At 52.8% G+C, this 25688-nt stretch overlaps 1 protein-coding gene and 1 long non-coding RNA gene across 3 annotated transcripts in view; one reads left to right on the top strand and one right to left on the bottom strand.

Moving 5' to 3' along the window:
- Nucleotides 1-7976: 7976 nt before the first annotated feature.
- LOC116960742 lies at nt 7977-11194 on the top strand. Its single transcript, XR_004406539.2, has 2 exons — nt 7977-9085; nt 10615-11194. It is a non-coding gene; the product is annotated as an uncharacterized LOC116960742 (long non-coding RNA).
- A 4664-nt stretch (nt 11195-15858) lies between these two features.
- Nucleotides 15859-25688, bottom strand: part of LOC104368253 (ATP-sensitive inward rectifier potassium channel 12) — a 35132-nt gene continuing 25302 nt past the window's right edge. For both annotated transcript variants that reach the window (XM_032989042.2, XM_032989041.2), the window contains exon 2: nt 15859-21988. In XM_032989042.2, coding sequence (XP_032844933.1) covers nt 20541-21830 — 1290 coding nt within the window. In that variant the 5' untranslated portion in view covers nt 21831-21988 and the 3' untranslated portion in view covers nt 15859-20540. The remainder of the gene's footprint in view (nt 21989-25688) is intronic.

The raw sequence follows: 25688 nt of genomic DNA, 5'->3' as shown, positions 1-25688 counted from the left end.
GGGGAAATTAAGTTAAAGGACTTCTTCAGGGATATAAAGTGAGTTGGTGGTAGGCTGTAAGTCTCCTAATGGGTGCTCTCCCCTGGGTTTTCTATACTTTTGTGGAGCCAGGATGTGCTGTTTTGAAACAGTACATTAACCTGACACTTAGAGGCCTCATAGAGGTGGATGGGGAGGAAGAAACCAGGAATTGGAGAGAAGCACTAGAGAGAGCAATGCTGAGCGATGCAGCCCAGAGGGTCATGCTGATCTGAACTCCCCTGTGAGTTCAGGCATGATAAAGAGCCTGGATATTCCAGCACAACAAGGTGCTGACTCAGCTCTGGACACAACCACCCCAGCCCTTCCCTAACACCAATGTGTCCTTGGAGGTGCCTTCCCACATGAGGAGTTGGGCAACAGCACAACCAGGTCTATGCCTCACCCCCCCGGCACAGGGCACCCAGCAGCTCTACTACCTCTGTGTGATAAGGTTAAATCACTGCCTCATTGGAGCCATCAAATTAAGTCACCACCTTGCTGAATCAATAATATTTTCCGTGATGCACTTGTGACACTATGTCCGGGAGATGGATTGATGCTGGGAGGCTGAAGCGCTGCAGGGGAGCTCCAGTTAGACCCAGTGCCGGGCAGGGGTTTTTATTGGGGGGAAAATGGCAAATTTCCATGGAGAGCAGCAGCTGATGGCAGAGGCAGGATGTGTGGTGGAGTGAGGACAGTGCCCATGTCTCCTGGGACCTCATGGAGCTTGGTGCTTGACACCGTTTTAGACTTGCAAGGCTATTACAGGGAGAAAGTCCTTGTTTGAGAGAAGTCTGTGGCAGCAATGATCTCTTCCAGGTGTTTCTGCACTAGGAGCTTGGGCTAAAATGGGCTGTTCTCTCCTCTTCCCCTTTCCCCTTCCTCTAAGCAAGGTCTGGGAGAGGAAAGGCCAAAGGAGCAGCTCCCACGAGGCGATCACAGTGGCATGTGGGTGCCCAGGGCTGGCTGATGCCATTCTGGCCCCTCTGCACAGGACGCACAACCTTCCCACCCCAGCAGTCACCATTGCACAGGCTCCCTGTCCCCACTGGCCGTGGGAACTGCCACCATGCACTGACTGGGGTATGACCGAAGGGGCCCTTCAGCTGCCTTGAGCCTTCTGGAAAGACGTTAACTGGTGTCTGCCATGTTGCTGTGGCTCAGCTGGGGATTTGGATCAAGGCGAGGAGTCCCTGGGGCTGAGTTTCAGGTGAGTTGTGGGGCAGTTTGGGACCCTGGGTGCCAGATCACTGTGCTCTGGAGCTGCAGCCAGGCCAGAAAAAGTTTGTGGCCAAAGTCCCAATTCGGCAGTCACAAATCCCAGTTCTGGGATGTTTGTATGTCGGCCAGCTTCCCACGCAGGGAGGCTTGGAGTGGACATCTCTGCCCTTCCCAGGGATGCAGTGTGGACCAGAGACCACCCACCTCGTCCCAGCCACCCGCCCCGCTCCGGATGCCAGAGCTAAGGTCACTATTGCATCTCTCGCCCCCATCTCCCTCACTTCTCTGCCCCTGGGACCACTGAGCACACGATCGCCCAGCACTGGGTGCTTGTTCAGCTGGGTGGGTGGTGCAGAGCAGGGGCTACAACCCCCTTCCTGCTGCTGCAGCTGAACACCACACCGCTGGGCACCAGGGAGGGGTATGGGACCAGTACGCTGGGTGAACTGGGTGGGTTTAACCCTTCCAAGACAAGCCAGGCTCTGTTGAATATCTCTGTGCAAAATCAGAGCCTTCTGCAGAGCCGGCACTTCCCAGCATCCTTACCGGGAGCAGAGGGGGAAGGGAATTCAGAGGAGCAATTGTAGCCCTAAAACTGTTCCTAATCCCCCAGACCCAAGCACCTCCTGCCCCCAGAGTGCCCACATCGCTGCCAAACCAGAACTCCTGGCTGTGTTTTCTTCCTCGACCTGTAACAGCACAATTTATTCAAGATATTTGGCATAAAAAATGAGATTCATCTTCTTAATCCCCCTCCAGGCATGCCCAGAGGTGACCTAGCGACTGTCACAGCCTCATATTTGGGCAGAGGCGGCGGAGTGGGTACCGAGGCAGCAGGTTGCTGCCCACCCCAAGGCATGAAGGGGGGTGAGTGGGTGCTTCTGAATAAAATACTAAGGCAACGGGAGGAGGGCAAAGCTGATTAAGATGCCCAGAGCAGCTGTGGCAATGTAGGCAATGAGGTGACACCACAATCGGCTGTCACTTATTTTGAGGCTTATCGTCTCTGGCTTGCTTAAAAAACATGGCTCTTTCTGTCCCAAGAGCCCTCTTAGGAGCTGAAACATTTCTGCAACACAAACATCTCTGATCTGCCTCCAGCAGTGATGCAGGAGCAAGTCAATGGAGCAGGACACGACACCCCTTGTGAGAAACGGGAGCTGCTGGCCTCTTTGGGCTGAAAAGGTCTGGTTTAAAGGTGAGAGGGAGGAAGAAACTTTTGTGTGTTTCTGGCTCTTGCAGGGAGCAGTTTCTGAGCTGATCCCCAGCCTGGGAGCAGGGAGAGGACACGCAGCTCGTGGGTGCTGCCAGGGCAGTGGGGCTGCCCCGTGGAGGCAGGGAGTGGAGCAGTTTGTTCATCCCTGCCCTGCTACGAAGCAAGAGAAAAAAATGCTCCTGCCGAGTGCAGCTAGAAATAACCCAGGGCTCCAGCAGCCAAAAAAGCTTCCAAGGGGGAATTTTAAAGTGCTGGGAATTTGGCCTCTCAGCCTGTGCTTCGGGCTCCTCTGCTGTCATCGTGTCCCAGGCAGGGAAAGGCAGACCCTGAACCCAGCCCTGCTCCTGATGTCGAGGAGCTGGCACCTCAAAAGGAAACAGTTTGCTCCCAGGTCGCCCCAAGAGCTGCTCAGCTCCTGTTTTCACCTTGGTCTTTTCCAGCATCACCATCACAGCGCCTGCCTTGAAAGGACACTGGTGATCAACAGCACTTCCCCAGTGGGATGTGCTTCAGGGGTTGTGATACCCCAACATCCCTCAAGAGCCCTTCACTTTACTGCATTGCTGGCTCAGGTGTGGCCTGAATTTGGGTATCTGTAAGGAGAATGTAATAAGGATGAATAACCTTGAGCAGTCCCATTCCCCATGGGAGGGATGAGTCGGGGGCAGCTAAAAACAGGCAGGCCTTCCCTGTCTCCGGAAAGGACAGCAGATTCCTGTGCTATCCAGATGGGATTTGAGTCACCATGAAGAAAATGGTCTCTCTGTGGCACTTGTCAGGGGCTGCAGAGAAGATAAATGTTGCTTCATTGCTCTGGCCCCGCTGTTTGTTCACCCACAGGGATCTCCTGGCCAGCTTTTCCGTATGTCAGCATCTTCTCACCACCCCAGAACAAGGGCATCGTGTGGCAGATGCTCCATGGAGGAGGAGATACTTCATCACACAGCAACAGCTCTGCTCCAGCTCCTGGGGCGGCTCAAGGCTGCTCCATCCCTTCACTCGGGGCTCTAACCCAACACATTTCTTGTCTTCCAGCATCCACAGGCAGGCTGCAGCCTTTGGAAACCTCCCGTACTCCTGATCTGTCCCTGCACACCCCAAACTGCCCCTCTGATTCAGGACACCAAGATGGAATGAACCAAGTGGTCTGAGCACATGCAGGAGGTCATTGAAGACATGCTGGCTTCGCAAAACAGATCCCGTGATGGATACAGGATCATCTATTTATTTTAAGTTTTATGGGGGGCATTTTCCCTTGCCAGGAGCTGGAGAATAGAGGACCCGGGTACCATCTGCCCAGGGGACTGGTGAATCATCCTATTTTCCAGTTAACCGCACTTGTTTGCTTTGGGAGATCTCCAAGTTAAGGGGGAAGAAAAAGAAAACCCAACCCATGGATCTTTTCCCACACAATAAGAAAAAAATGCCTTTTTTTTTTTTCTTTCTTTCTTTCTGATTTTTTTTTTTTTTTTTTTTTTTTTTTTTTTTACAAAAGCCAGTGTCAACTCTGCTTTTACTTAGCAGTGGGCTGGATAAAAATAGACAGTGAAGTCATGACGCCTTCAGAAGAAGAACCAGGTATGGCCTGGGGAGAGGGGGTGAGTGAAGTCAGGCTTGGGAGAGAGGGACAAGAAACCAGCATGATGGGGGCAGGCAGGGTTTTTGTCCCAGGACTGTACCGGGACAAGCATTGCTGCTTACCCTGATGCCTGGTGATTTCCCCAGCATGTTGCTGGGAGAGGCAGGAGGCTCTTTGGTGGATGCCCCAGAGTTCAAGCTCTCCTTCACGTGATGCGGATGGGGCTGTGGCCCAGCAAACACCAGGAGATCGGCTCTGCAGAGCTTGAGGCATGCTGGAAGGCGAGGGTAGTGGCAGGGAAGCAGGGAAGGGAAGCCAAGGGCTCGTGCTTTTGCTTTCGCCAGGACAGTCTTGCTGCACCTCCTCGCTTATTTTTCTGATCAGATCTGCCTTTTTCTCCTGTTTTATCGCCCTGCCAGGCGGTGAGCACGCTGGGCTGTTGGGAATGAGTGTTCTTGTGAGGGGCTTTGTCCCCTGCTAGGGGCAGGGTCCCTGGAAGCCACTTGGTCACCTGGAGCATAAGGAGGTGCAGCTGATGCCCACATCTCAGTTCTGCTGGTGGGAGTCTCCTGGGGCAAAGCCTTCACGGGGCTTTTTGTGCCGGGTCCGGGCACGTCCTGAGCTCAGCCAGGTTCCTGTGCTGGGGTGGCTGCAGGTGAAGACCCTCTGGGGCAAAGTCTTTGCATTATTTCTGCATCACAGGAGAAAACAGAGATGTGAGGGCAACCTTACAGCCCTGCAAGGGAACACGAAAGCCCAGCATGTACCAGGGAAATGGCAAATCTCCCCCCTGTAGGGCTGGTTTATGTCAGGGGTGCCTTGTTTGAGTGTTGAAGAAGACCCCAAATTACTGGTCCTCACCAGCCCTCATTGCAAGGGGACTCTGTGGTGTCCCCTGGGTCACCACATAGCTCTAGCTGTGTTCCTGCCAAAGCCACAGCTACTGCATTGGCTCGGTACCCTTGCAAACAAACACCAACTTAGGTCATGACTGAAAAGAGTTTGGCAGGCCTCAGCACACCCTTCCATGCATATGTCTTTATGTGCTTGGCAATGGGATGCCAATTCTACGTCGCAGAAGGATGCTGCACAGTGGGGGCGATGGGCCCTGCCAGAACAGGGGGAGCTGAAGCTTCAGACTTTTGATTTTCAGAATACAAGGTGAGGATTTTTTTGCTCTTCTACTTAAACAAATAAAAACTTCCAAGGAAAAAATAATCCCTGTGGAAACTTTAGCCTTGCCCACAAGGAAGGAACCTTCTATCAAGAAAATTCACATGGTGGGGAAAACCCATGTCCTTTTCTGCTCGGCAGCAAATGCTTCCACCCGCTCCTGGACGCTGAGCCACGGTTTCTCTGCAGCAGGAGGCTGGAGAGGCGCGAGGGGAATATCTGCATTTCTCCCTGATCAGTCACGGAACTAGCATTATCACTGGAACAATGGGCTCAGCCCAGGCCTGGCTTGCCAGAGTGGCTCCGCTGCAGTGCTCCCGGATTTATTTTTGTCCGGGCTTGGAGCGGGTTGCGGAGATCAGGTGACGGTACCCAAGGAGCACTTGGCATCGCCTGTCCTGAGGCCGTGTGTGCACATGGCCGTGGGAGTAACGAGCAGGCAGGGATGATGGAGCAGGGCTCGGCACACAGGGTAGCTGCACTCTCATTACTGGATCCTCTTCTCTTGGCTCAGCCCGCTCTGGTGACCAGCTCGTGGGAGAAGGGATGTTCTCTCGAGGACCGCTGATGTTCTCACTTGACCTGGCTCATAGCTTTGGAACTCAGTTGAGGGAATCAAAACCAGTGCCTGTGCTTTGGCACTGGAATTAGGACCTGGAAACCAGGTTCAGATGGAATTGAGTCGTGGGCATTAAGGGAGGTGACCAAGGAGACACACAAAGGTCTGTAGCAGAACTGGAGAAGCCCAGCTTCATGAGGCCCAGTGCAATGTCTCCATCTCTGAGCTTGTCTCCTTTACATATGGTTTTCATACTGGACTGTGTCTGAGCAGTGGTTGAGAACCCAGTTCGTTCCTGGTGCCCCCATACTGTCCAGAAGAGCAGTCAGCCTGGCAGATGTGGCTGAGAGCCTTTGAGTTGTCTGGTTTGGCAAGGTAGCCAAATCTCAGCAGTACTGGACACAACAATAAATCCTGAGGATCCCTGGGGCACGTCAAGGAAACCTGAGCTGCTTTCTGACTCCAGAAAGCACCACAACACAGGGGTTTGGGGCAGAAGCTGGGTTCATGGTCCTGCCCAGTCTGAGGGGTGCTGGGATGGGGTATTTCCCCCTGGCTCCCTCTTGGTGCCGTGGGGATGTGGTGCATTCCTGGTGCATGGCAGTTGGCTGTGCCACGCAGACCAGGCTGGCAACAAAGCCATTTGGAGCTGAACCTACCCACCTTTGCTATAAATCAACCCAAAATCTAGGTCATGCCAGCCCTGGACTGTGACATGTTCAAAGCCTGGATCAGAGGCATCTGCGAGGATGAACCAATCCCAGACTGGCCGTTGTCCTGAGCAGGGATTTTTGGAGCCTGCTTCCCCCTGACCCCCAACTGTCCTCTTCCGAAAGGACTCGGTGAAGCTGCTACAGCAAGGAGCCAACCTCAGGCTGTGGCAACTCTGATGCTCTAAGTGAAAACGTCACCCAGCAATGTGGCTTGGGCTCAGCTCTCCAGAAGCAATGTGAAGGTACCTGTGGGTGTCAGGGACACCCCACTGGTGCCAGCATCCTTGGCCACGCAGGAACACCTTTGTGCACAAGAAACCATCCCCAGCTTCAGCAGAGGCCCTTCACAGAGGTGAGCGTGACCACCGCCAGCAAGTTCATCTCCTGCTTTCTCCATCAGCTGGAGAAAATTTGCATCATTGGAGGCTTTTATTTCCCAGGGGGCTGTGAAGAGAGAGGAGCCTGGAGTTAATCAAAGGCTGGAGAATGCACAGGAGCAGCCATGGCTGGAGGAAGCTCACGGGCTTCTGTGCTGGAGAGGGGGCAGAGCTGCACTGGGGTGTGGGGAGACGCGGCATGTGGAGGGCTGGGGGTTTGTTTAGTGAGTGGCACCATGGAAACATGAGGAACTAGACCTTAATTTTTCAAGCATGGGATGAAAAGAGGGACCAGGGTGCTGTGTCACAACTCTGGGTCCAGGCAGTGCTAGAGGCATGCGTAACATCACTTGATGCACATGGGTGGCCCAGAGCCCTGTCCTGTGACTCCATGCACAGGTCCATCCTGACCTCAGAGGGAGCCAAGTGCTCAGGGGATGGGGCTCACCCTGATCCTGGGGGTATTCAAGCTGCGGTCTGTGAGCAACCTCACTCTCTGTGTGTCAGGCCATCCTGCAAAGAATCCCCTTTTATATAAATCCCAGCACTTGATACAAGAGTGGAAGGAGCCTACCCTGCCCCAGCAGGTCACTTCAGGCTTGGCTGAGCTTCTTTCCTCTTGAGGGGAGGTTTGCCAGCATCTCGGAAATAGCACCGGTGGGATCTGCAGCCCAGGCACAGCACTGCCAGTCAAGGACTTGCTCTCTGCAGCACGGAGCAGCAAATCCCTCTTGCAGCAGGAGGATGAGGATGGACGGTGTGGGAGCAGCTCCCTCTGCCAGCCCAGCGCTGTCCTTGCCGAGCAGGAGGCAGCAGTACCCACTCCCACGTCGGGAACTTATGACTGAGTTCTCACGTGCAGCAGGGACACGGTGACAATCCCGACCTCGCCTGCTGCTCCCTGTGGTTTCTGTGGCTTGTTGTCATATGTACAACAGATGATTTATGCTGATGCTCTACCCCCAGGGGATGCTTTATGGCTTGTGGCATATGGAAATCTATGGACCCCTCTGGCAACAGTTGCCCTCAGTCTAACACAGCTCCAAGGGACTGACCCTGCTGGTGCCTCCCAACTGTGTTTCCTTGGATCACTGTGTTTGGATCTCTCTGATGTTGAGATCAAAGAGCCTGTGTTCATCCCCAAGACTGGAAACACCCAGTGGAAAGGATACAGGCACAAAGGACCGTCCTTGTCTGCACTCTCAGCATAACCCTTACATTGCTGTGTGGAGAAAGGACACAAAAACGCATAGAGAAGTAAAATTATGGATGCCACCTATCAGTCTTCCCGTGGGGAAGATTACTGGACTGGTCTGCTGGATGAAATTTTGCAGACATTTAGCCCATGGGAGCTGGTGTGTTGCATGTGAGGTGTGTCCAGGTAGGATTTGTACCAGGGATCCAATGCACACCCCGGTCGCGGCACTGTCACGGTCATGGCAATGTGTCTTTCTGGGCTGATTAGGGAAAGCGTCAGGGACCTTGCAGCCTAACACTGTAAAGCAGCCAAGACTGACAGGCCAGGGCTTCTCCACTCACTCTGCTGGTGTTCCACTAATTGCAGCTCTCCCTAATTAAAAGTCAGTGATGTGGCTTTGGTGGCTGCAAGCCAGGTCCCTGAGGCGAGCCCTGGGCAGAGGCTGGGTAGCGGGAAAGGATGGGGTCATCCCTGGAGCCCAGCACACTGCCTGCAGAGGCATGGTCGAGTGCTGCAGAGGAACCAAGCATCCAAGAGAGTCCTCAGAAAGAGGAATGAAATCAGTGCCAACCTTGCCAGAGACGCGGGGCAGTGAGCAGGTGCTCTGGCCATGAGCTGTTGCGCTGTGCTGGAGTGAAATGCTCTGTGTTAGCTGCAAAGTCACTTTCCAGGTGGCAATGGTGAGTCGCCGTTAACCGCACAGCTCTGGGAGCTGGGGCTCTGCAGCAGAGGTAGAAAATCCCACGACAGGCTTGTATGAGCTGGTAACACTCTGCCTGTCCCAGGGGAAAAGAAGGGCCAGCTTGCTGCCAGGCACTTAAAAGAAGACAAAGTAAAAGCTGGATGATCTTTAGAAGAGCAGTTTCCTGTTGGCTTGTTGGTTGCTGATCTAATACTTCTTTCTCCTTCTTTATTTCCCTGTGAGGACAATTCGGTTTTAGTTCAGATATGTCTTCCCATGGGATAATGTCTCCAAGCAAACTCATCCTGAGCAAAGGCAGGAGGAGCATCCAGATGCCAGCACAAATGTAAGTGACTCTGGGGTGATTTCATTAAGAAGTGCTTGTGCTCTTATTGCATCAATGCAAACTCACAGGCAACAGTGAATTTTCACCCTAGACATATCTTCAACCCAAGCATGTGTCCTGCTCTCTCAGGCTGGAGCAAATAACATGTCTTAGGCCTTTTCATACCCAAACATGTCCTGTTTTGTAATCCACAGGCCAAGGGGGTGTTTATGTGTCAGGAAGGATGTCAGTTAAGGGCATGAGAGATGATGCTTTTGTCACCTGCAGAAACCAGAGATGGGAATTGAGACATCAGCTTATATCGCCTTAGAGGCTGCTCGAATGAGGGCTTGGGAATGGGGATGATGTCTTGGGAGAGGGTGAACTGCATGGCAAAAAGTTCAATGGGGCACTACAGGGAGGGTCTAGAAGAGGCAGGACAGGCTGGTCTCTCTCTGCTGGGCACAGACATCTTCCAGTTATCTGTGAGCAGACTTTGGAGAGTGGCTCAAAGTTTTCGGTGTGGTGCATCTCCCTGGGGAAATGGGGAGGCTCGTGCACAGCTCCTCTCCCTGGCCCGCAGCCGAGGAGGGCTGGCAGATGGAAAGCTCGTGGCTCAGGCTGGCTGCTCTCGACAGGCTAATAATACCTCTGGGAGAAGGTCAGGTGGGCAGCAGCAAGGGCAGCTCCTGTTACACACTGTCACACATCACCCTCGGCTGCCAGAACCTCCAGAAAAGTTTTGGGATGTCTTGGAGGAGAGCTGGTACTACAATCCCCTCCTCCATCAGTGGGTTTCCAGGGGAGGCGATGGCAGCCGGCTGTGGGCAGTTATCCTCACCTGGGTGTGGAGCAATGCAATAAACCCCAGCACCAGTCCCTGCTCTCCCATCCCTGCACTGCATCCTCTGTGTCACCGCATCGTGCCCTGTTTCCCCGTCCCAGCAGGAGCTGGCTGCCACGGGGCAGGCCCCCTTGCCATCCCACCACAGCAAATGTCCCGGCAGAGCGGGGGTTTTCTTACTGAAAAGCTGCTTAGCAGCTTATGGAAACAATAAAAGTAGTATTATCTTCAATGGCGAGACAGATGGTTTGGATGATTGGTTTGACTTTTAAGCTGGATTTGAGCTACGGATATTCTGATTTTTAACAATTTTTGGCTGGTCCGACTCCGGCGGTGTAATCCTCAGATTCACGCTCCCCGTAAATCCAGCCCTCTCTGCGCCAGGGGCTGTGGGATGGAGACCTGCCCTGGGAGTTGGGGAGCACCCAGAGACCCACCCCCGGGGCTGGCAACCCCCCGATCCCGCTGTCACCACCACGGCCGCTGCTAGCCCTCCGCGTGCCGGGTGTCACCTCTGCCACCTCGACCTTGCGGGCACGACGCCCCTCTCTGCTCCCATCCAGCGTGGGTGGCAGCGCTCTGCAACTCCATCACTGGCAGGAGCCCAGACCTGAGCTTCTTCCCCATGCACTTTTCCCTCCCCCCCCCCCCCCCCCCCCATTGTCTTTTTCAAAGGGATTTATTTAGTCTTTCTCCTAATTATCAGGAGCTGCGGACTTCCCCCTACCATCTGAGTGCTGTTACCAGCCCGCAGCACTCCTCCTGCCGACACCGAGCGCCTGTTCTTGCCGTCGCCCCCACACCCGGCACCATTATGGTGCTGCCGTATGGAGCGCTCAGCAGATGACGTCTGGGGACCTTCTCCATCCCTCCTGCAGCGGGGACCCTCGGCCATCCAGGACCCTTGCTGGGGCTCTGGGATCTGCCTTGCTCCAGGGCTTTCAAGCAGCCTCCGAGGCTTTTTGGGATTGCTCCTGTACAGCCCTGTGTTTGGCCTGATACAAGGTAAAAAAAGGGTTTGGGGATGAAATCCAGCTTCAGCCCTGCTGGCGTTGGGGAAGGCTCCTCCAGAGGGCAGCTCCAGCCAAATAAAAACCATCCCTGGGGGTTCTTGGTTAACCCCAGTGCTGAGGCACAGAGCAGGGTCTCAGGTTTTTAATTACCTGGCCCAAACCTCCCAGCTGCCCCGCCTGAGAAAAGCCATCACACGCAGCACATCCTTCATAGTAGAATCATTTTTATTTAGCAAATCTCCAGAGCATTAAAATAAAACTCCCATAAAACAAGGGTCATCTTTGTGTTTACATTGAATTTGTAAACTGAGCAAAAGAGGAAGACTTCTACAGAGGTCAAAGGTCACCCAAAACATCCCTTTAAGAGAAATAACATCAGTTTTCTGTTCCGATCGCCAGCTTCAGTGCTGGTTGACAGCCACCAGCAAAGCAGAGGGTATGGGAGGGAGGGAAAGAGAGAGGAAGAGAGCGATGGGGGTGAAGGTTGTGGGGAGTCTCTAGGCCATTCAGTTCAGTCCTGCAACCAGGAAAAATTGCTGCCCTCCTGCACCCAGGTCGTGAAACACCGAGGGAAGAAAAAAAAAGAAAAAAAAAAACAAACAAAACCAAACCTTTAAGAAACAGGGGTGGTTTGTTGGGGTCTGTTTGTGGCAGCGCAGAGGCTGCTGGAAGGTGAAGCTGGAAAGGAGGAGCTGTGGCTGAGCACCTATGGTGCTCGGGGGGGAGAAAGCAGCTGCTGGCAGTGGGTGCAAAGCTGTTTCACCCCAGTTACACACCGGGCAGCCGGGCCGGCGAGCGGGGCCGTGCCCCTACAGCCGCAGTGGCTGCGAGCTCGGTGCCTGATCCCCTGATCCCCAGCAGCCTTTCCCCTGCCAGCTCCCGCGGGGCCTGGCAAAGCTCTGCCAGAGCTGCCAAGCTTATCTTTAGCTCTGTTCCCTCCCTCGCCCCCGCGCCCACCTCCTCGCCGCTCACCGCATCCCCGGCCCCCACCAAAACACGCCGTTATATAAGCGCTCGCAGCAACCATCTGGGGCTGAGTCAGCCACGAACCCAAACGGACAGCAAGCCCACGAGGTGGGGATGCCAGCCCCCAGATAACAGACTTTTGGGGTCACCAATCCCCCCCCCCCCCCTCCTGTAATGCCATCCCTGAGTGTCCAGCACCTGCACCCAGACCCTGCGCGGGTGCTGCAGTCCAGTGAGCAGGGACCCTGGTAGGGGACAATGAGAAACGGCCCAGGGAACAGGTGTGGTGCTTGGGGTCATCAGGTGGCATTGGCAAAGAGGGGAAGGCTTAATTACATGCTAATGAGGTATTGCCAAAATAAATGTGCCAGCTGCAGGGGAAGAGAAGGGGAAGCATCGACTGTGTAGGGAAGGGGTGTTGCTCTGCCATCTCAGACACATCTCTTCTTCCCTCTCCATCCCCAACCCCGATATCCCATCGGAAAGCCTTCAGCTCATCTTCCCTTAAAGCAGCACCACGGTGCCCAGTTTGACTCCAAATTTGTTCATTTGGGTTTTTTTTTCCCCAAAGCACAGGGGTCAGGGTGGGGGTCTCCTACGCCTCCCTTAAATCACCATTTTTTTTCTCTGGGAGCAGCATCGTGGCGAGCGTTTGCGACCTGAACTTTGCAGTGTTGTGCTGATTCACGACAGCTTGTCACCAAAACTGCCTAAAACCGACAGAAAAAGGGACGCTGACTCATGTGTTTGCCTTCCCCAAGCAGGGAGAAATGTGAAAGGTGAACAAAGTACTTAACGGGTGATAATTACATTCAGCACTGAAAAATTCAATTCATATTAATAAGCCAGCATGTTATTACTAATTGAGGCCTTTTACAATTTCAAACAAAAAAAAAAAGAGTACTTAAGGGTTTTAACCTTGACAGTGACCTTTTAACAACACGTGTAAGGAAACCCCTAATTTTGTCCCACTCACACTTATGACTCTGTGTTAAGGAGAAATTCCAGTCGCCGCCTTCCCGGTCTCCACGCAGGGTGCTGGGGGCTGGTTCCCCGTCAGTATCCCGTTATACAGCGGGATGAAACCTGATGTGGGATGGGATGGGATGTGGCACGAGGAGCCAGAAAGCTGGCCCCTTGGTGGGAGAGCTCTTGGCATTGCTGTTCAGGGCAGGCGGAGGGGAAGAAAGGAGTCGGAGAGGGTCCACCTTAATGCAGGATGAAAAAGCAAATTGCCAGCGGGAGAGCAGAGATGCTGCTCCGTTACTATGGTTACCCCCAGAGACAACTGAGCATCCCTGGGTATTGCCCTGCGGTACTTGAGCTGCTCCTGGCCACCCGGAATAGTGCTGGGACAATTCAGGTGGGTAAGGGAACAATTTGGAAGGGTCTGTTGGGTCTGAGCTGCTCGAAGCAGCCAGGAGAGAGGATGCATCCAGGCTGGGTGGAGGAGCAGCATCTCCAGTGGGGCCAGGGAAAAGTTCCTGCCTCCACCCCTCTGAGATGTGGTGCACCACCTTAGCGTGGCTGGGGAGGATTCATTAAAAAACCCCAGGGATTTGTCTCACAGAGTTTCCACCTGGCGCCGATCCTCACCAGTTCAGGAGCCAGACCAATGTGGTGCCCTCCCGGCGTGGCACTGGGTTTTTGGCCAGTGAGACACAGCAAGCCCTGACCTGGGGCGCGCAGCTGGGCCGGGCAGCACAGCGTGCAAACTCATGCTGGCTCCATCCTGGTAGGAGTCCAGAGCTCACAGCCCCTCTGCCCAGGCCCTGCCTGACCAGGGGGGATTGGCTCACCCAGATCTGAGCCAAACCTATCCAAACTGACAAAAAGACACCCTGCTTTTGGGGAGGCCAGAAAACTCTGCAAGGGCACAAAGAGATGCTCCGGTCCCCTGAAGCCAAAACGGCAAGAGTCAGGAGGGCACTCAGTGAGGGCAGGTGTAATGCTGAGTTTAGAGGGGTTTTAGCATTTATACATGTCTTGAGTATTAAAAGTGGAGGTTACCAGCTAAGAAACAGCCCCAAAATCAGCCATTGGCTATCATCCCTGCCAAAGACACCCCGGCCATGCCTGCGAGGTGTAAGCAAGTTCTTTCCCCACAAAGGCAGCCGCTGCCTTCCCATCCCCGCTGCTCCCGGCCACCACAGCCCGTTAGTCTAGTTCTAACCCCCGAAAATGAGGATGGTTGGAGTGGAAATAAAGCAAGGACTGAATGTCCTGGTAGCACATTTCCCTCGGTGCCAGCATCAGCTCAGCTCCCCGGGGATTTCTGCTACAAGCAGCCACAGAGGGAGGAATTCTGGAGGCAGTGGAAACCATCCCCAGGGAACTGCCGGCTCCTGAATCATTAAATGCTTCCACAAATGAAGTGATGGGTTTTCTAGTGCAAACTGCTGCGCGAGGAGTCACTGCCGCGTGGCAAAGCAAACCATGGGAGGGGAGGCACAAGAGCTTTGGGAAGCTGCTGCACAGGCTGGTGCTTGTCCCCAGCAGAGATGCTGGCAGGGACCTGCAAAAGCATTCCCAACACTCTCCCCAGCATTTTTCTTTCCAGGAGCCAGGCCATGTTTTGGAGGAGAACAGGGAGGTTTTTCCCATCTCACTTCCTGCCTGCCTGTAACAGGCCACTACCTTCCCCAGTAACCCCTGCTCCTCTCCTCAGCAAGAGAAAAGCTTCCAGAAAAACATCTGGTCCAGATTTAAAGGCATTAAGAGACAGAGATTGGTAGCTTGTTCTAATAGCTAATCATTATGAAAAGATCGCTCCTTATTTCCAAGATAGATTTGTCTGGCTTCAGCTTCCAGGAAGAGGTGGTTATTATGCCTTTCCCTGGTAGATTAAGTTACCTCTTTGTACCGGTGTATTTGCCCCGTGACAAATGCTGTAATCAAGTCACCTCTCAGTCTCCTCCTTTGATAAATTAAACAGGATGTGCTCTTAAATCATGCTTAGCCCCGGTCCTATCTTTGGTGATTAGAGTGAGTGGCTGGCAGTGATTTTTTTTTTTTAATGAGTAAAAAACTCCCTCACGGGGGAAGGGATGGAGCCAATGGACCCAACTGAACATCACCAGTGGGTGGAAGCTATCAGTCACCTGTCGCCCAACCCAGATTTAAACCTGTGACCAGCCTGAGAAATTATGAATAATTTCTCCAGGTTATCTTGGTACACAAGCCCTGTTCCCTGCAGCAGCCAGGTGCAAAAGACAGGAGGAAAATCCAGGGTGGCGAATCCAGGAGCTCCGTGTCCAGCAGGCCATTAACCTCTCCTTAAATAGTGTCCCACGCACTAGCTCTGCTTTCCTTCAACCGTGACGTACCATTAAAGACATTTAAACTGTCACTTGGACATGGCGTGAAGTCCCCTGAGGTCCCCGGAGGAGGCGATGCCCGTAGGAAATAGATCCTTGTGGAGCTCAAGGGCGACCAAGGTCGCTCTGGGAAGATTGATTGGGTCAGTCTTGGATGACTGGGCTCTTTCTGCCTGGGCTCAACACATTTTCCCATCTCCGGGCTCCCCGCATGGCTGAGCCACTGCGATCCGGTCCCCTGACGAAAACCCATCAGGGCAGTGCAGCAGAGCAAATGGGGCTGTGCAGGAAGGGGGGGACCCTGCAGAGCCCCCCCATCCCACCCAGCATCCCTGCAGCCCCTTCCTCAGAAGAGAGGAAAGATTATCCTCTGCTACAGGATAACAAGGAAAATTCAGATGTGGGGTTTCAGCTCCTAACTAGAGGCATCAGGATGGACATTTGTTAAAAAGCTCCTAAAAAAAAAAAATCTGTTTGTCCCGCTGGCTCCCAGTCTTGCTCAAAGTTTGCTACACATATATATTATATGTGTGACTACTGGCAGACTTGAAACCACATTTGAAGTTTGCTACAGGCAGACACTTCCCTATGATCTTTAAAATATACAGCATGACGCGAGATATTTTAAATAGATCAAAATACATTTATTACATATTTATATTATTTTCTCTAGTCTATTTATATCTTTTGGAGACTCTTATATATAATATATATAATATATTTAAAATAACATAAAATTGGCCAGTTTTGTCATCTGAAATACATTTTACAAATATATATATACATTGTCACATATATCTCAAATATATGTGCAATGAGACAGAGAAACACCGGAGGTGGAAAAGATACAGATACTGTCATTGCATCCATCAGCTTCTCTATCGCTGCACATCACCGTTGCCCCAGTGAACGGACTCGGCGTTTTACCCCTGGGAAACCAGCGCTCCCAGTTGCCAACCTGCCCGTGTGAACTGGTGCCGGCTCTCAGTCCCCAAACCGTGTGGGGCCAAGCCTGGGGAAGCACCGGGATGGGGTTTGGGGAAGGGGAAGGTGGGGGGGGAGGGAATGGAGGAAAGATGGTGCCCCTAGGAGGGGGCAGCAGGACAGATGTGCACAGCTGGCGGGTGCCGGAGCTCAGCGAGGTGACGGGTGGCATCGGGTCGGGCACCATCCCATGTCCCCTCCCTGCCGGATCCTGCCCTGCACCAACCCCCCACCCCATGGCAGCATTTCTGAATTGGGGGGGGTGGGAGAGCAGGATCCAGCTGGAGCACCGGCCCCGGCTGCCGCACACGCGTTTCGGCGTGCAAGGAATGGAACACACACACACACACACACACACACACACACACACACACACAGAGGGGACTCTTTTGGTTGTCAGCACAAAAGGAAAGGAAAGAGCAGGAGGGTTTAAAAATAAACGTATTTGTTCTGCCTTATTAAAGATAGAAAAGGTGGCTCTGAATTCATCTTCTACAAAAGGTTTGAAGGTCAAGCAGGCACCGAATCGCGAAAGGTTAAGCGCTAAGTGATTGTCCCAGCCCTAAAAGACTAAGTGCACTACATTTGGTTATGAGAAGCTAAGGCTCATCCCGACGGCTCCCGGCCCCGGGGACCCACCGCCCAGCCGAGCGAGGACACCGCGCGTCTGTTGGGGGCAGAGGATGCTCTTTCTGGCCGGTGGTTTTGGGGTGCAGGGATGCGGGTGCTTTCTGCTCTCACCCGTGTATCTTTTTGGGGTGAAGCCGAGTGGGAGCAGCAGCGGGGCCGGCCCCCCAGGTCCCCGGCCAGGGCGGCTGCTGCTGCCAGAGGCTGCCCCGAGCCCCGGCTGAGGGCAATCCCTACGGGATGCTGGCCAAGAGGATTAGCGGCTCTTTCCTTTCTCGGACTCCTGCCATCCTCCAAGGATCAAGTGTAACGCCGGAGTTAACTCCATGGATGGAGCGGCTGCGGCTCGGGGGAAATGGCCGGCAGCTGTTTTGGGGGGTGGACGTGTCCCCTCACTTGGCTCCAAGCCTCTTCCCGCCGGGATCCCGCTCCATCCCTGCAGTGACCGACACCAAAACGCACACCCCAAGAGCATCCCTGTGCCTTTCCAGCCTCTCCGGAGAACATGAGTGCTGGACAAACACCACTTTTTGGCTTTTTTTCACCTTTTTTTTTTCCTTTTTTCCCCCCCTTTCTTTGACAGTTCATGTGATGATTAAAACTACTGCTGGGCAGCCTTCCCAATGCTCCCTGATGGTAGGAAAAAAAGACCAGTAGCTCAGAGCACTCACAGGTAGGCAAAAATAATTATACACTATGTACTGGTGTGGTCCATGGCCAGGGCAAGGACTATACAGTATATATATGACAACTCGCCAGAGCTAGATCCTCACTAGTGGGGTTTGGGGAAGGGGGTGTGTGAACAGGGGCTGGGAAGGGTCCAAACCCCCCCCTCGCCTTGTTGGCCCCGGGCGCTCCCCAGCCCAGTTCACCTCCTCCTATGCAGCAGTTTAAAAATACGTCTGTATATATTATTCTATTCTCCCAGGTAACACTGTACAATCATAGAAGTTTCTTTAAAAGCAATAATTTACTTAAAGACATCTCTATTTCTCTTTTGTTTTTATACAAATATTTACTGTGATATATATATATTTATAAAGAAATTAACCCTCTGAGAACCCTACAGCAGCAAGATGTGCACCTTTTTTTTTTTTTTTTATAATTATTATTTATTCAAAAGAACCTAAAACCACGTAAAAGCGTTTTTTTAAAAAAATAAATAAGTAGTGCGCACACAAAATCTCTCTGCCCCCCTCTCCATCCTTCCCACCCCCCAGATGCTATGGGGCAAAAAGCGGGTGGCAAAACCATCCCCCCCCCCCCGGGAGCCATGGGACCGGCAATGGGATGGCATCCATGTTCACTGCCTCAGAAACACAAATGTCGTGACCGGAGCTCAATGGCACGTCCCTACGTGTCCCCGCTTTGGGGAACAACCCCTCTGGGGCAGCCGGTGCAGAAGCACCAGCTCCCTCCCGGAGCTGCCCCAGGGGATGTTTTCTCCCAGTGGCTGTTTTTTTTGGGTGGGGAGAAAGCCAAAAATAGAGCAGCCTCTTGGTGGGCAGCATGGGGTGGAGGTGATGGAAGCAGGTGGGAACAGGGTGGGAAGAAACCCTGTGGGGACAAAGTCCCGGTCCCTGTCCTGCGGCCGGTCAGGGAGACACGATGCTCGGGGGCATGGAGAGGGGGGGGGGAGGCACTGGGACAGCAGCTCCCCAGAGCCCTTTGCAGGAAGGAGCTGAGGATGGGGACACAGGCTAAATCCTGCCTCTGCCACTGATGGTTGGACACGCCACGGCGAGTTGTTAACCCTGGGACGCGGCTTCCCCGGTGTAGGCGGCGGGGACAAAACCACCGGGAGCCCATCACAGCCGAAATGCTGCTGGGGACCCTGCTCTCGACCCCTTCTCCCCAAAGCAGGGTGCTGCCGGGGGCTCTGCGCCCAGGGTCAGGTGAGGGATGCCTGTGGGTACCAAAGCCTCTCCCGTGGCCGCAGGGAGCAGGGAGCCGGAATTTGGCTCCCGGAGCACCAATGAGCAGCATGGCCGGGGTGCAACCTGCCTCTTCCCGACTCCTTCCCTCTGTGCAAAGGCGGGGAGCAAGGGCAGGAGCAAAGGCTTCCCACGTACGGGGTGGTTTAGCCTTGTGTTGTAACAAAGGCTAAACCAGCGTGCCGTCGAGGCCAGCCTAACACACAGCAGACGGTGGGATGCGGGCGCTGCCAAGGGGGGGGCAGAGCAAAGTCATCCTGGGGGTGAGGTGGGGTGGGGGGCTTAGGGGAGGCGAGTGGGGTGCTGCGGAGGAGAGCTGGAGCGCGGGATGAGTTTGCATCTCTAAGGCACAATCCACCTTGAGGCTGGGACGCGGGGATGGGTTGAAGCACAAGACAGGGTGGTTTTCTCAACTGGCATCTGTTGTTTTCGGAAAAGCATCTGCCTCTGAAGCAGGGCTCTCCGGTGAACGGGGAATTCATAAATCCCAGCCTGGCACGGAGACGGCTCCTGTGCCAGAAGAAGTGCAACCCAACAAGATGACTTTTGCATTGATTTCCACATTTGAAATGATTTTTCAAAGGAGAGAAAATGCCGAATTGGTTGGAAACGTGGAAAAATACCCGAATTTGAGAGCTTTTCACTCTCCTTTTTGTGCTTTGCTTTATTTTGTCCCAGTTATGGTGAAACTTATGAATTCCCCATCAGAGATGCTGGGAGAGACCCAGCACTTCAGCAGCTGATGCCCCAGACCCCATTTCCATCCTGAAGATCAATATTTCCAGAAATTGGCTAATTACTGTGTTTACAATGCCTCTTTCTATCACAGTCTGGCTTTTCTTTTCTTTATTAGCTACTTTGCTAGTAATTATGCTACTTGCTTTCACTGCCACAGACCTCCAGCCACTTACATCTGTTTTCTACCTACAAAGCCACGCCAGTGGAAAAAAACGAAAACACCCCAAAACTGGATGCAGTCTTGACTTCTAGCTCTTGTATCTGCCCAGCGAGTCACCCCCTCAAAGGACCCCAGTGGCTTATTCATTCCCTTGTTCATTTTTAAAAAATACTGAATGACTTCTTTCAGATTTAATATTATTATTATTATTATCATTATTATTATTATTGTTATTATTATTATTATTTTGGTAAACAGTCTCCCAAACGGTACGGTGAAAAAATTAAAAACCCTCTCGCCTCCCTCCCCACCCCACCCCCCCCCTTTATCCCAAATTAAAAAGAAGTACGTTAATGTTGCATGTTATTTCAAGTGTTGTTCTTGTGCAACTGAACCAGACCACCTGCCGGAAGGAGCAATTTTTTTTCTTGTTGCTGCTCAGTTAAAAAATAAAAGGAAAAAAAAAAAAGAAAGAGAGAAAGATTTGTTTCCTGATATTTCCTCTTTTTGGATCTCGCAGTGCTCGGCTCCAAGAAAACGCTGGCGTTTTCCCCGCAGGGGGAGCAAAGCCCCGCGGGGCCGCATGGGGCGAGCGCCTGCCCACGCCCCACGGACCCTCCTCTCTCCGTCCGTCCGTCTGTCCGTCCGTCCCCACAGAGCCGTCGGCCCCACTGAGGGCGCCGGGCACGGGAGACGCGCCGTGGCCTGCCGCCGTCCCCTCCTGCAGACCGCTCAGTGGTTATTGCGATGAAACTGAAAACTAAGAACGATACTAATTTCTCAAGCATTCCTATGGCACTTGCATTGTTCTGCATAATTTGAGCGGGTTGTAGGGGAAGAGATTAGAGGAGGAAAAAAAATACCCTCGGAAAAGTCAATGGAAGGGCCAAGAGTCATATTTCTGACTCCCTCCTGTATGACCTCTGATCCAATGCTATTGTGGCTTGAAGCCTATCGAACTCATGCCTGTTGTCCGGGCTCAGGTCCTCCAAACCCCGACTGTCATCGTCTTCCTCTTCCTCATCTCGGCTCATGAAGGCCAGCTCGTTCTCGTAGCAGAAGGAGTTGGTGCTGGGCAGCAGGAATTTGTTTTCCACCAAGTCCTTGGCGCTGCAACGGGGGGTGGACGGGACCTCATAGGTTTTGTGGAAGTGGGAATAGTCTACTTTGTATTGGTTTTTCTCCTCGAACAAGACAGGCTCGAAGCGGTGGCCCCAGAGGATCTCACTGGCCAGGTAGGAGCTCCGAGCTTGCGTCGTCATAGCGGTGGCTTCTACCATACCTTCCAGGATGACCACGATCTCAAAGTCATCTGTCTCCAAGTCCTGACGGCTGATCCCAAACAAGGGGCTGTCTTCATTGATCTCGTGGAGAATGGTGATGGGGGACACCAAGAAGATACGGTCCAAGCCTTTATCAAACCCCACGTCAATGTCTATTTGGTCGAGCGGTATGTACTCCCCTTCTTCTGTGATCCTGGGCTTAATTAGCTGAGCTCGTACGTGGGCTTCTACTATGTGGCTTTTCCGGAGGTTCCCAACTCTCCACATCAGGCAGAGTTTTCCATCTCTCATTGCCACTACTGCATTATGGCTGAAAAGTAATGTCTGCGCCCGTTTTTTGGGCCTGGCCATCTTTGCCATTATTGCACCAATCATGAAAGAGTCAATTATACACCCCACGATGGACTGAACCACCACCATGAAGACAGCAAGTGGGCACTCCTCCGTCACGCAGCGGAAGCCGTAACCAATAGTCGTTTGGGTCTCAATGGAGAACAGAAAAGCAGCCACAAAGCCATTGACCTGCAGAACACAAGGCTTGAAGGTATCATCTCCACCTGGGTTTTCTAGGTCTCCGTGAATGAGTGCAATTAGCCAGAAAATCAGCCCAAACAATAACCAGGACACCAGAAAGGCCAGGGAAAAGAGCAAAAGCATATACCTCCAGCGGATGTCAACGCACGTGGTGAACATGTCTGCAATGTACCTCTGTGGCTTGTCATCCATGTTGGTGAACTCCACATTGCACTGACCGTTCTTCTTTACAAACCTGTTCCTGCATTTCCTCCTGGTGTGGATTTTCCCGTTGCCAAAGCCGTTGATACCTGGCATGGTGGTCAACCTCAGCCCGTCTTCCTCGGAGGACACGATGCTGTAAGGGTTGACTCTGCCTGCAGTCATCCCTGAGCCACGCCCACAGTGAAGGCGAAGGGTCTTGCGACTCCCAGCTTCCCCCTGACCCACCCCTTCCCACCCCCCAAATTCTGTTGTGGTGGAAGAGAAGTCCCAAGCTTCCACGTCTTGGCTGCCACGTCACCACGTGGATCCCGTGAGAGGCTCTGCAATAGAAAACAAAGACACGGCTGTTACCTCTCACGGCAAAGGGACCCAAGGGGGTGTTTGGCCATGGGTCTGAGCGGGTGGGTGGCTGCATGTTGAGCAAGGACCCCACCTCATGTGCCCTTATTCTCCTTTCTATGGCTAGGCTGTTCCTCAAAACCACACACTAGGAACGAATAAGGTCTTAGAGTTTGTTCTTCTGTACTACAAAGCGAGCGAGCAAACCTTGTTGGGGAGATGCAGCATTTGTGGGACCTTCAATGACACCCGTGGATGGAAAACCTTGGGTAGCACTGGAGGCTCTTCCCTTTGCTTTTCTCATGAGCTCTGCTGTCAGAGCAGGGTCAGGCTGCTGCAGAGGAAAGCAGAGAGGCCAAGCTGCTCTCCTTAGCACAGAGATATTAATAAAGGTACGCCTGAAAGCTACTCCATCAGTTCACATTGCCCGTGCCAGATGGACCGCTGCCCAGCACATCGCAGCAGCAGTTGCCCGACCTCCTGAGCACCAGCGCTTCTGGGGTCAAGGGAAACCACAGGGAGATGTGGATTTAACCTCTGTCCCCCCCACCCAGGGACGGGATAGGACACAGCCAACATGCAGCCAGTTGGAGAAGGCCCAGGGAAGGCACTCGCTTGGGGCAGATGTCCCGAGGAGCAACTTTCCCAACACATCCATTGGGACATGGAGCCATCTATGGTCACAGATGGGTTTTGCTGGCCAAGTCTTATGAAAGGACAACTGCCACTGGGGAAAAAGAGTTGTTTTGATCCCTTCTGGAGGGCTCAGCTGTAGGGTCAGGGACCTACACTCAGCTTTGCCTGGGAGAGATGTTGCATTGACATGGGAGCGGTGGCCCAAGCTGGGTGGGCTCCCTCGTGCAGGTGAAGCCAATGGTGGGGTGTTCCCTGGCAGGCTGCTGACTCCCCCCCCCCAGCCCCTCTGCGACGGCACGTGGGGCTGCATCAGGCAGTGGATGGGATGGTGAAGAAGCCACGTGGCACATCCCAATGCGCCCCTGAGAGACGGCACTGCAGGGTCTCTCCTCAAACCACCCCTTGCCGCACCTCATCCTGCTATTTAGGGACACGAGATGTGTCACTGGAGATGAAACCACCTTGCTCCAGTGGGACGTGCATGGGGCAGTAACATGGTGCTGGGGGGGGCGGGTGAAGAGCCCCCCACGACGCCCTGTCCCCCCCAGCTCAGGCTGTCCAGGCTGTGTTGGACCCGATGGCCCGATCGATGCGGTCGATTCCTGCAATCAGCTCGAGTGCCCGGGGACTCTCTGGGACAAGCACACCCTTTCCATCACAGGCTGGCCAGGCCCAGCCCAGTGCCGGGAAGCATTGCCAGGCCCAGCCTGCCTGGGGCTGCAGCAGCCCGGCTAGCAACAATATCCTGGCTTGCCTTTTACAGAAATTCCCCCCAAATCCAGCCTGGGACTTGGGGATTCCTGCAGAATCCCAGCACCACAAGCAGGAGCACTAACAACCTGCCCAAACCTCCCAGGTGCTGGAAAGACACCCACATGTGGCACCATCTTACACACCGAACAACATACTTCCACCTGCTGCAATCCAGACACAACCATTTTTCATTGCAAAAGCTGATTTTTTCAAACAAAGCCATTATTTATTGGTGTGTCGGCAGACCAAGCAGTTGCTCACACCCGACTGGGGCAGTCAGCACAAGATCCTCTCCCTCCTTACAGCCATGGGGAAGAGTAAAATAGGCAAGAACAGTTAATATTTACAACCTCATAGTCGCTGGAAGTCAAATGGGACCAAAGTGGTCTTGCAGAGCTAACGTGTCAGGATGGCTGCAGGCTCACGCTGCAGCCTGGTCACCCATCCCAAGTCTTCGTCCTGACCACAACGGCTACACTCATTAAAGCTTTCTCTCTTTTTTTTTAATGAGAGCTGAACATTTAGAGACAAAAAAGGCTACTTCTCCATCTCCCCTCCAGCTCGCCCCTGGGGAATATGCTGAATGCTTTTGCCACAGGATGAATTTACTGTCGAGTTTTTTTAAATTAATTCTAGATGTGTCTGAGAAGTGAACAAAATGCAGTGAGCTCCCAGTGACCTGCGAGAGGATTAGCTGGGGTCTGGATTAACTGTGCTGGGAGGGGAGACGTGGCTGGGTGACTGTGGAGGCAGCGGCGCTGCCCTTGCCAGGGGGTGACACTCCCGGGGACCCTCGGGCCCCCCAGTCACCACCACTCCCCTCTGCCTTCCCCCCCTTCCCCCCTTCCCTCTTTTCTTGCTTTCTCTGGCTCTTCCTTTCTCTCTTCCTTCTTTCTTGCTCTTCATCCATCTCTCTCTCTCTCTCTCTTTATCTTTCTCTCTTTCTTGTTCATTTTCTTTTTTCTTTCTCTTTCTTCTTTGGGTTCTTTCTCTTTATTTCTTCCTTCCTTTCTTCCCCACTTTTTCTTCTTTACTCTTTTTCTTTTCTTTTCTTTTCTTTTCTTTTCTTTTCTTTTCTTTTCTTTTCTTTTCTTTTCTTTTCTTTTCTTTTCTTTTCTTTTCTTTTCTTTTCTTTTCTTTTCTTTTCTTTTCTTTTCTTTTCTTTTCTTTTCTTTTCTTTTCTTTTCTTTTCTTTTCTTTTCTTTTCTTTTCTTTTCTTTTCTTTTCTCTTTCATTTTTTGTTTTTTCTTTCATTTTTCCTTTCCTTTCCTTTCCTTTCCTTTCCTTTCCTTTCCTTTCCTTTCCTTTCCTTTCCTTTCCTTTCCTTTCCTTTCCTTTCCTTTCCTTTCCTTTCCTTTCCTTTCCTTTCCTTTCCTTTCCTTTCCTTTCCTTTCCTTTCCTTTCCTTTCCTTTCCTTTCCTTTCCTTTCCTTTCCTTTCCTTTCCTTTCCTTTCCTTTCCTTTCCTTTCCCTCTTAATTTCTTCCTCTTTTTTCCTTTTCCTTTTTCTTTTCCTTTTTCTTTCTCTTTTTTTCTTTTTTATTATTTTTCTTATTATTATTCTTTTTCATTTTCTTTTTCCTTTTCTTTCTTCTTTTCTTCTTATTATTCTTTTGCTCTTCCTCTCCTCTCTCTGATTTCTCTCCCTCCCCTCCCTCCCTTCCCTCCTCCTCCCTCCCTTCCTTCCTTCCTTCCTTCCTTCCTTCCTTCCTTCCTTCCTTCCTTCCTTCCTTCCTTCCTTCCTTCCTTCCTTCCTTCCTTCCTTCCTTCCTTCCTTCCTTCCTTCCTTCCTTCCTTCCTTCCTTCCTTCCTTCCTTCCTTCCTTCCTTCCTTCCTTCCTTCCTTCCTTCCTTCCTTCCTTCCTTCCTTCCCTCCTTCCCTCCTTCCCTCCTTCCCTCCTTCCCTCCTTCCCTCCTTCCCTCCTTCCCTCCTTCCCTCCTTCCCTCCTTCCTTCCCTCCTTCCTTCCCTCCTTCCCTCCTTTTCCTCCTCCCATGTCACACAGGATTTCACCCTGTCCAAGCACCCCAGATATCAGGGAACCCTCTGCTGCGGGGGGGATGCCAGGACAGACCCGAGGGCCAACACTGCTCTGGGGACAGGGGAACTCTCGTGACACAGCCCACATCCCACACGGGACCCCACATTCACCGAGGCCACGGGACTGAGTCCTCCCCAAAACACCAAAGCTCCTGGGGGGGACAACCCCCCCCCCCGGCCCCAGGCCAGCAGCAGCAGCATGGGGAGACGGCAGCTAAATAAAGGCGAGCAAAGTGGATCTGTCGGAGCAGACGGC

This window comes from Tyto alba, unplaced genomic scaffold, assembly GCF_018691265.1.
Source record: "Tyto alba isolate M040663 unplaced genomic scaffold, T.alba_DEE_v4.0 Super-Scaffold_28, whole genome shotgun sequence".
Lineage (NCBI taxonomy): Eukaryota > Metazoa > Chordata > Aves > Strigiformes > Tytonidae > Tyto > Tyto alba.
The sequence above is the reverse complement of the archived record's forward strand: the minus strand, read 5'-3'. Positions and strand labels throughout refer to the sequence as shown.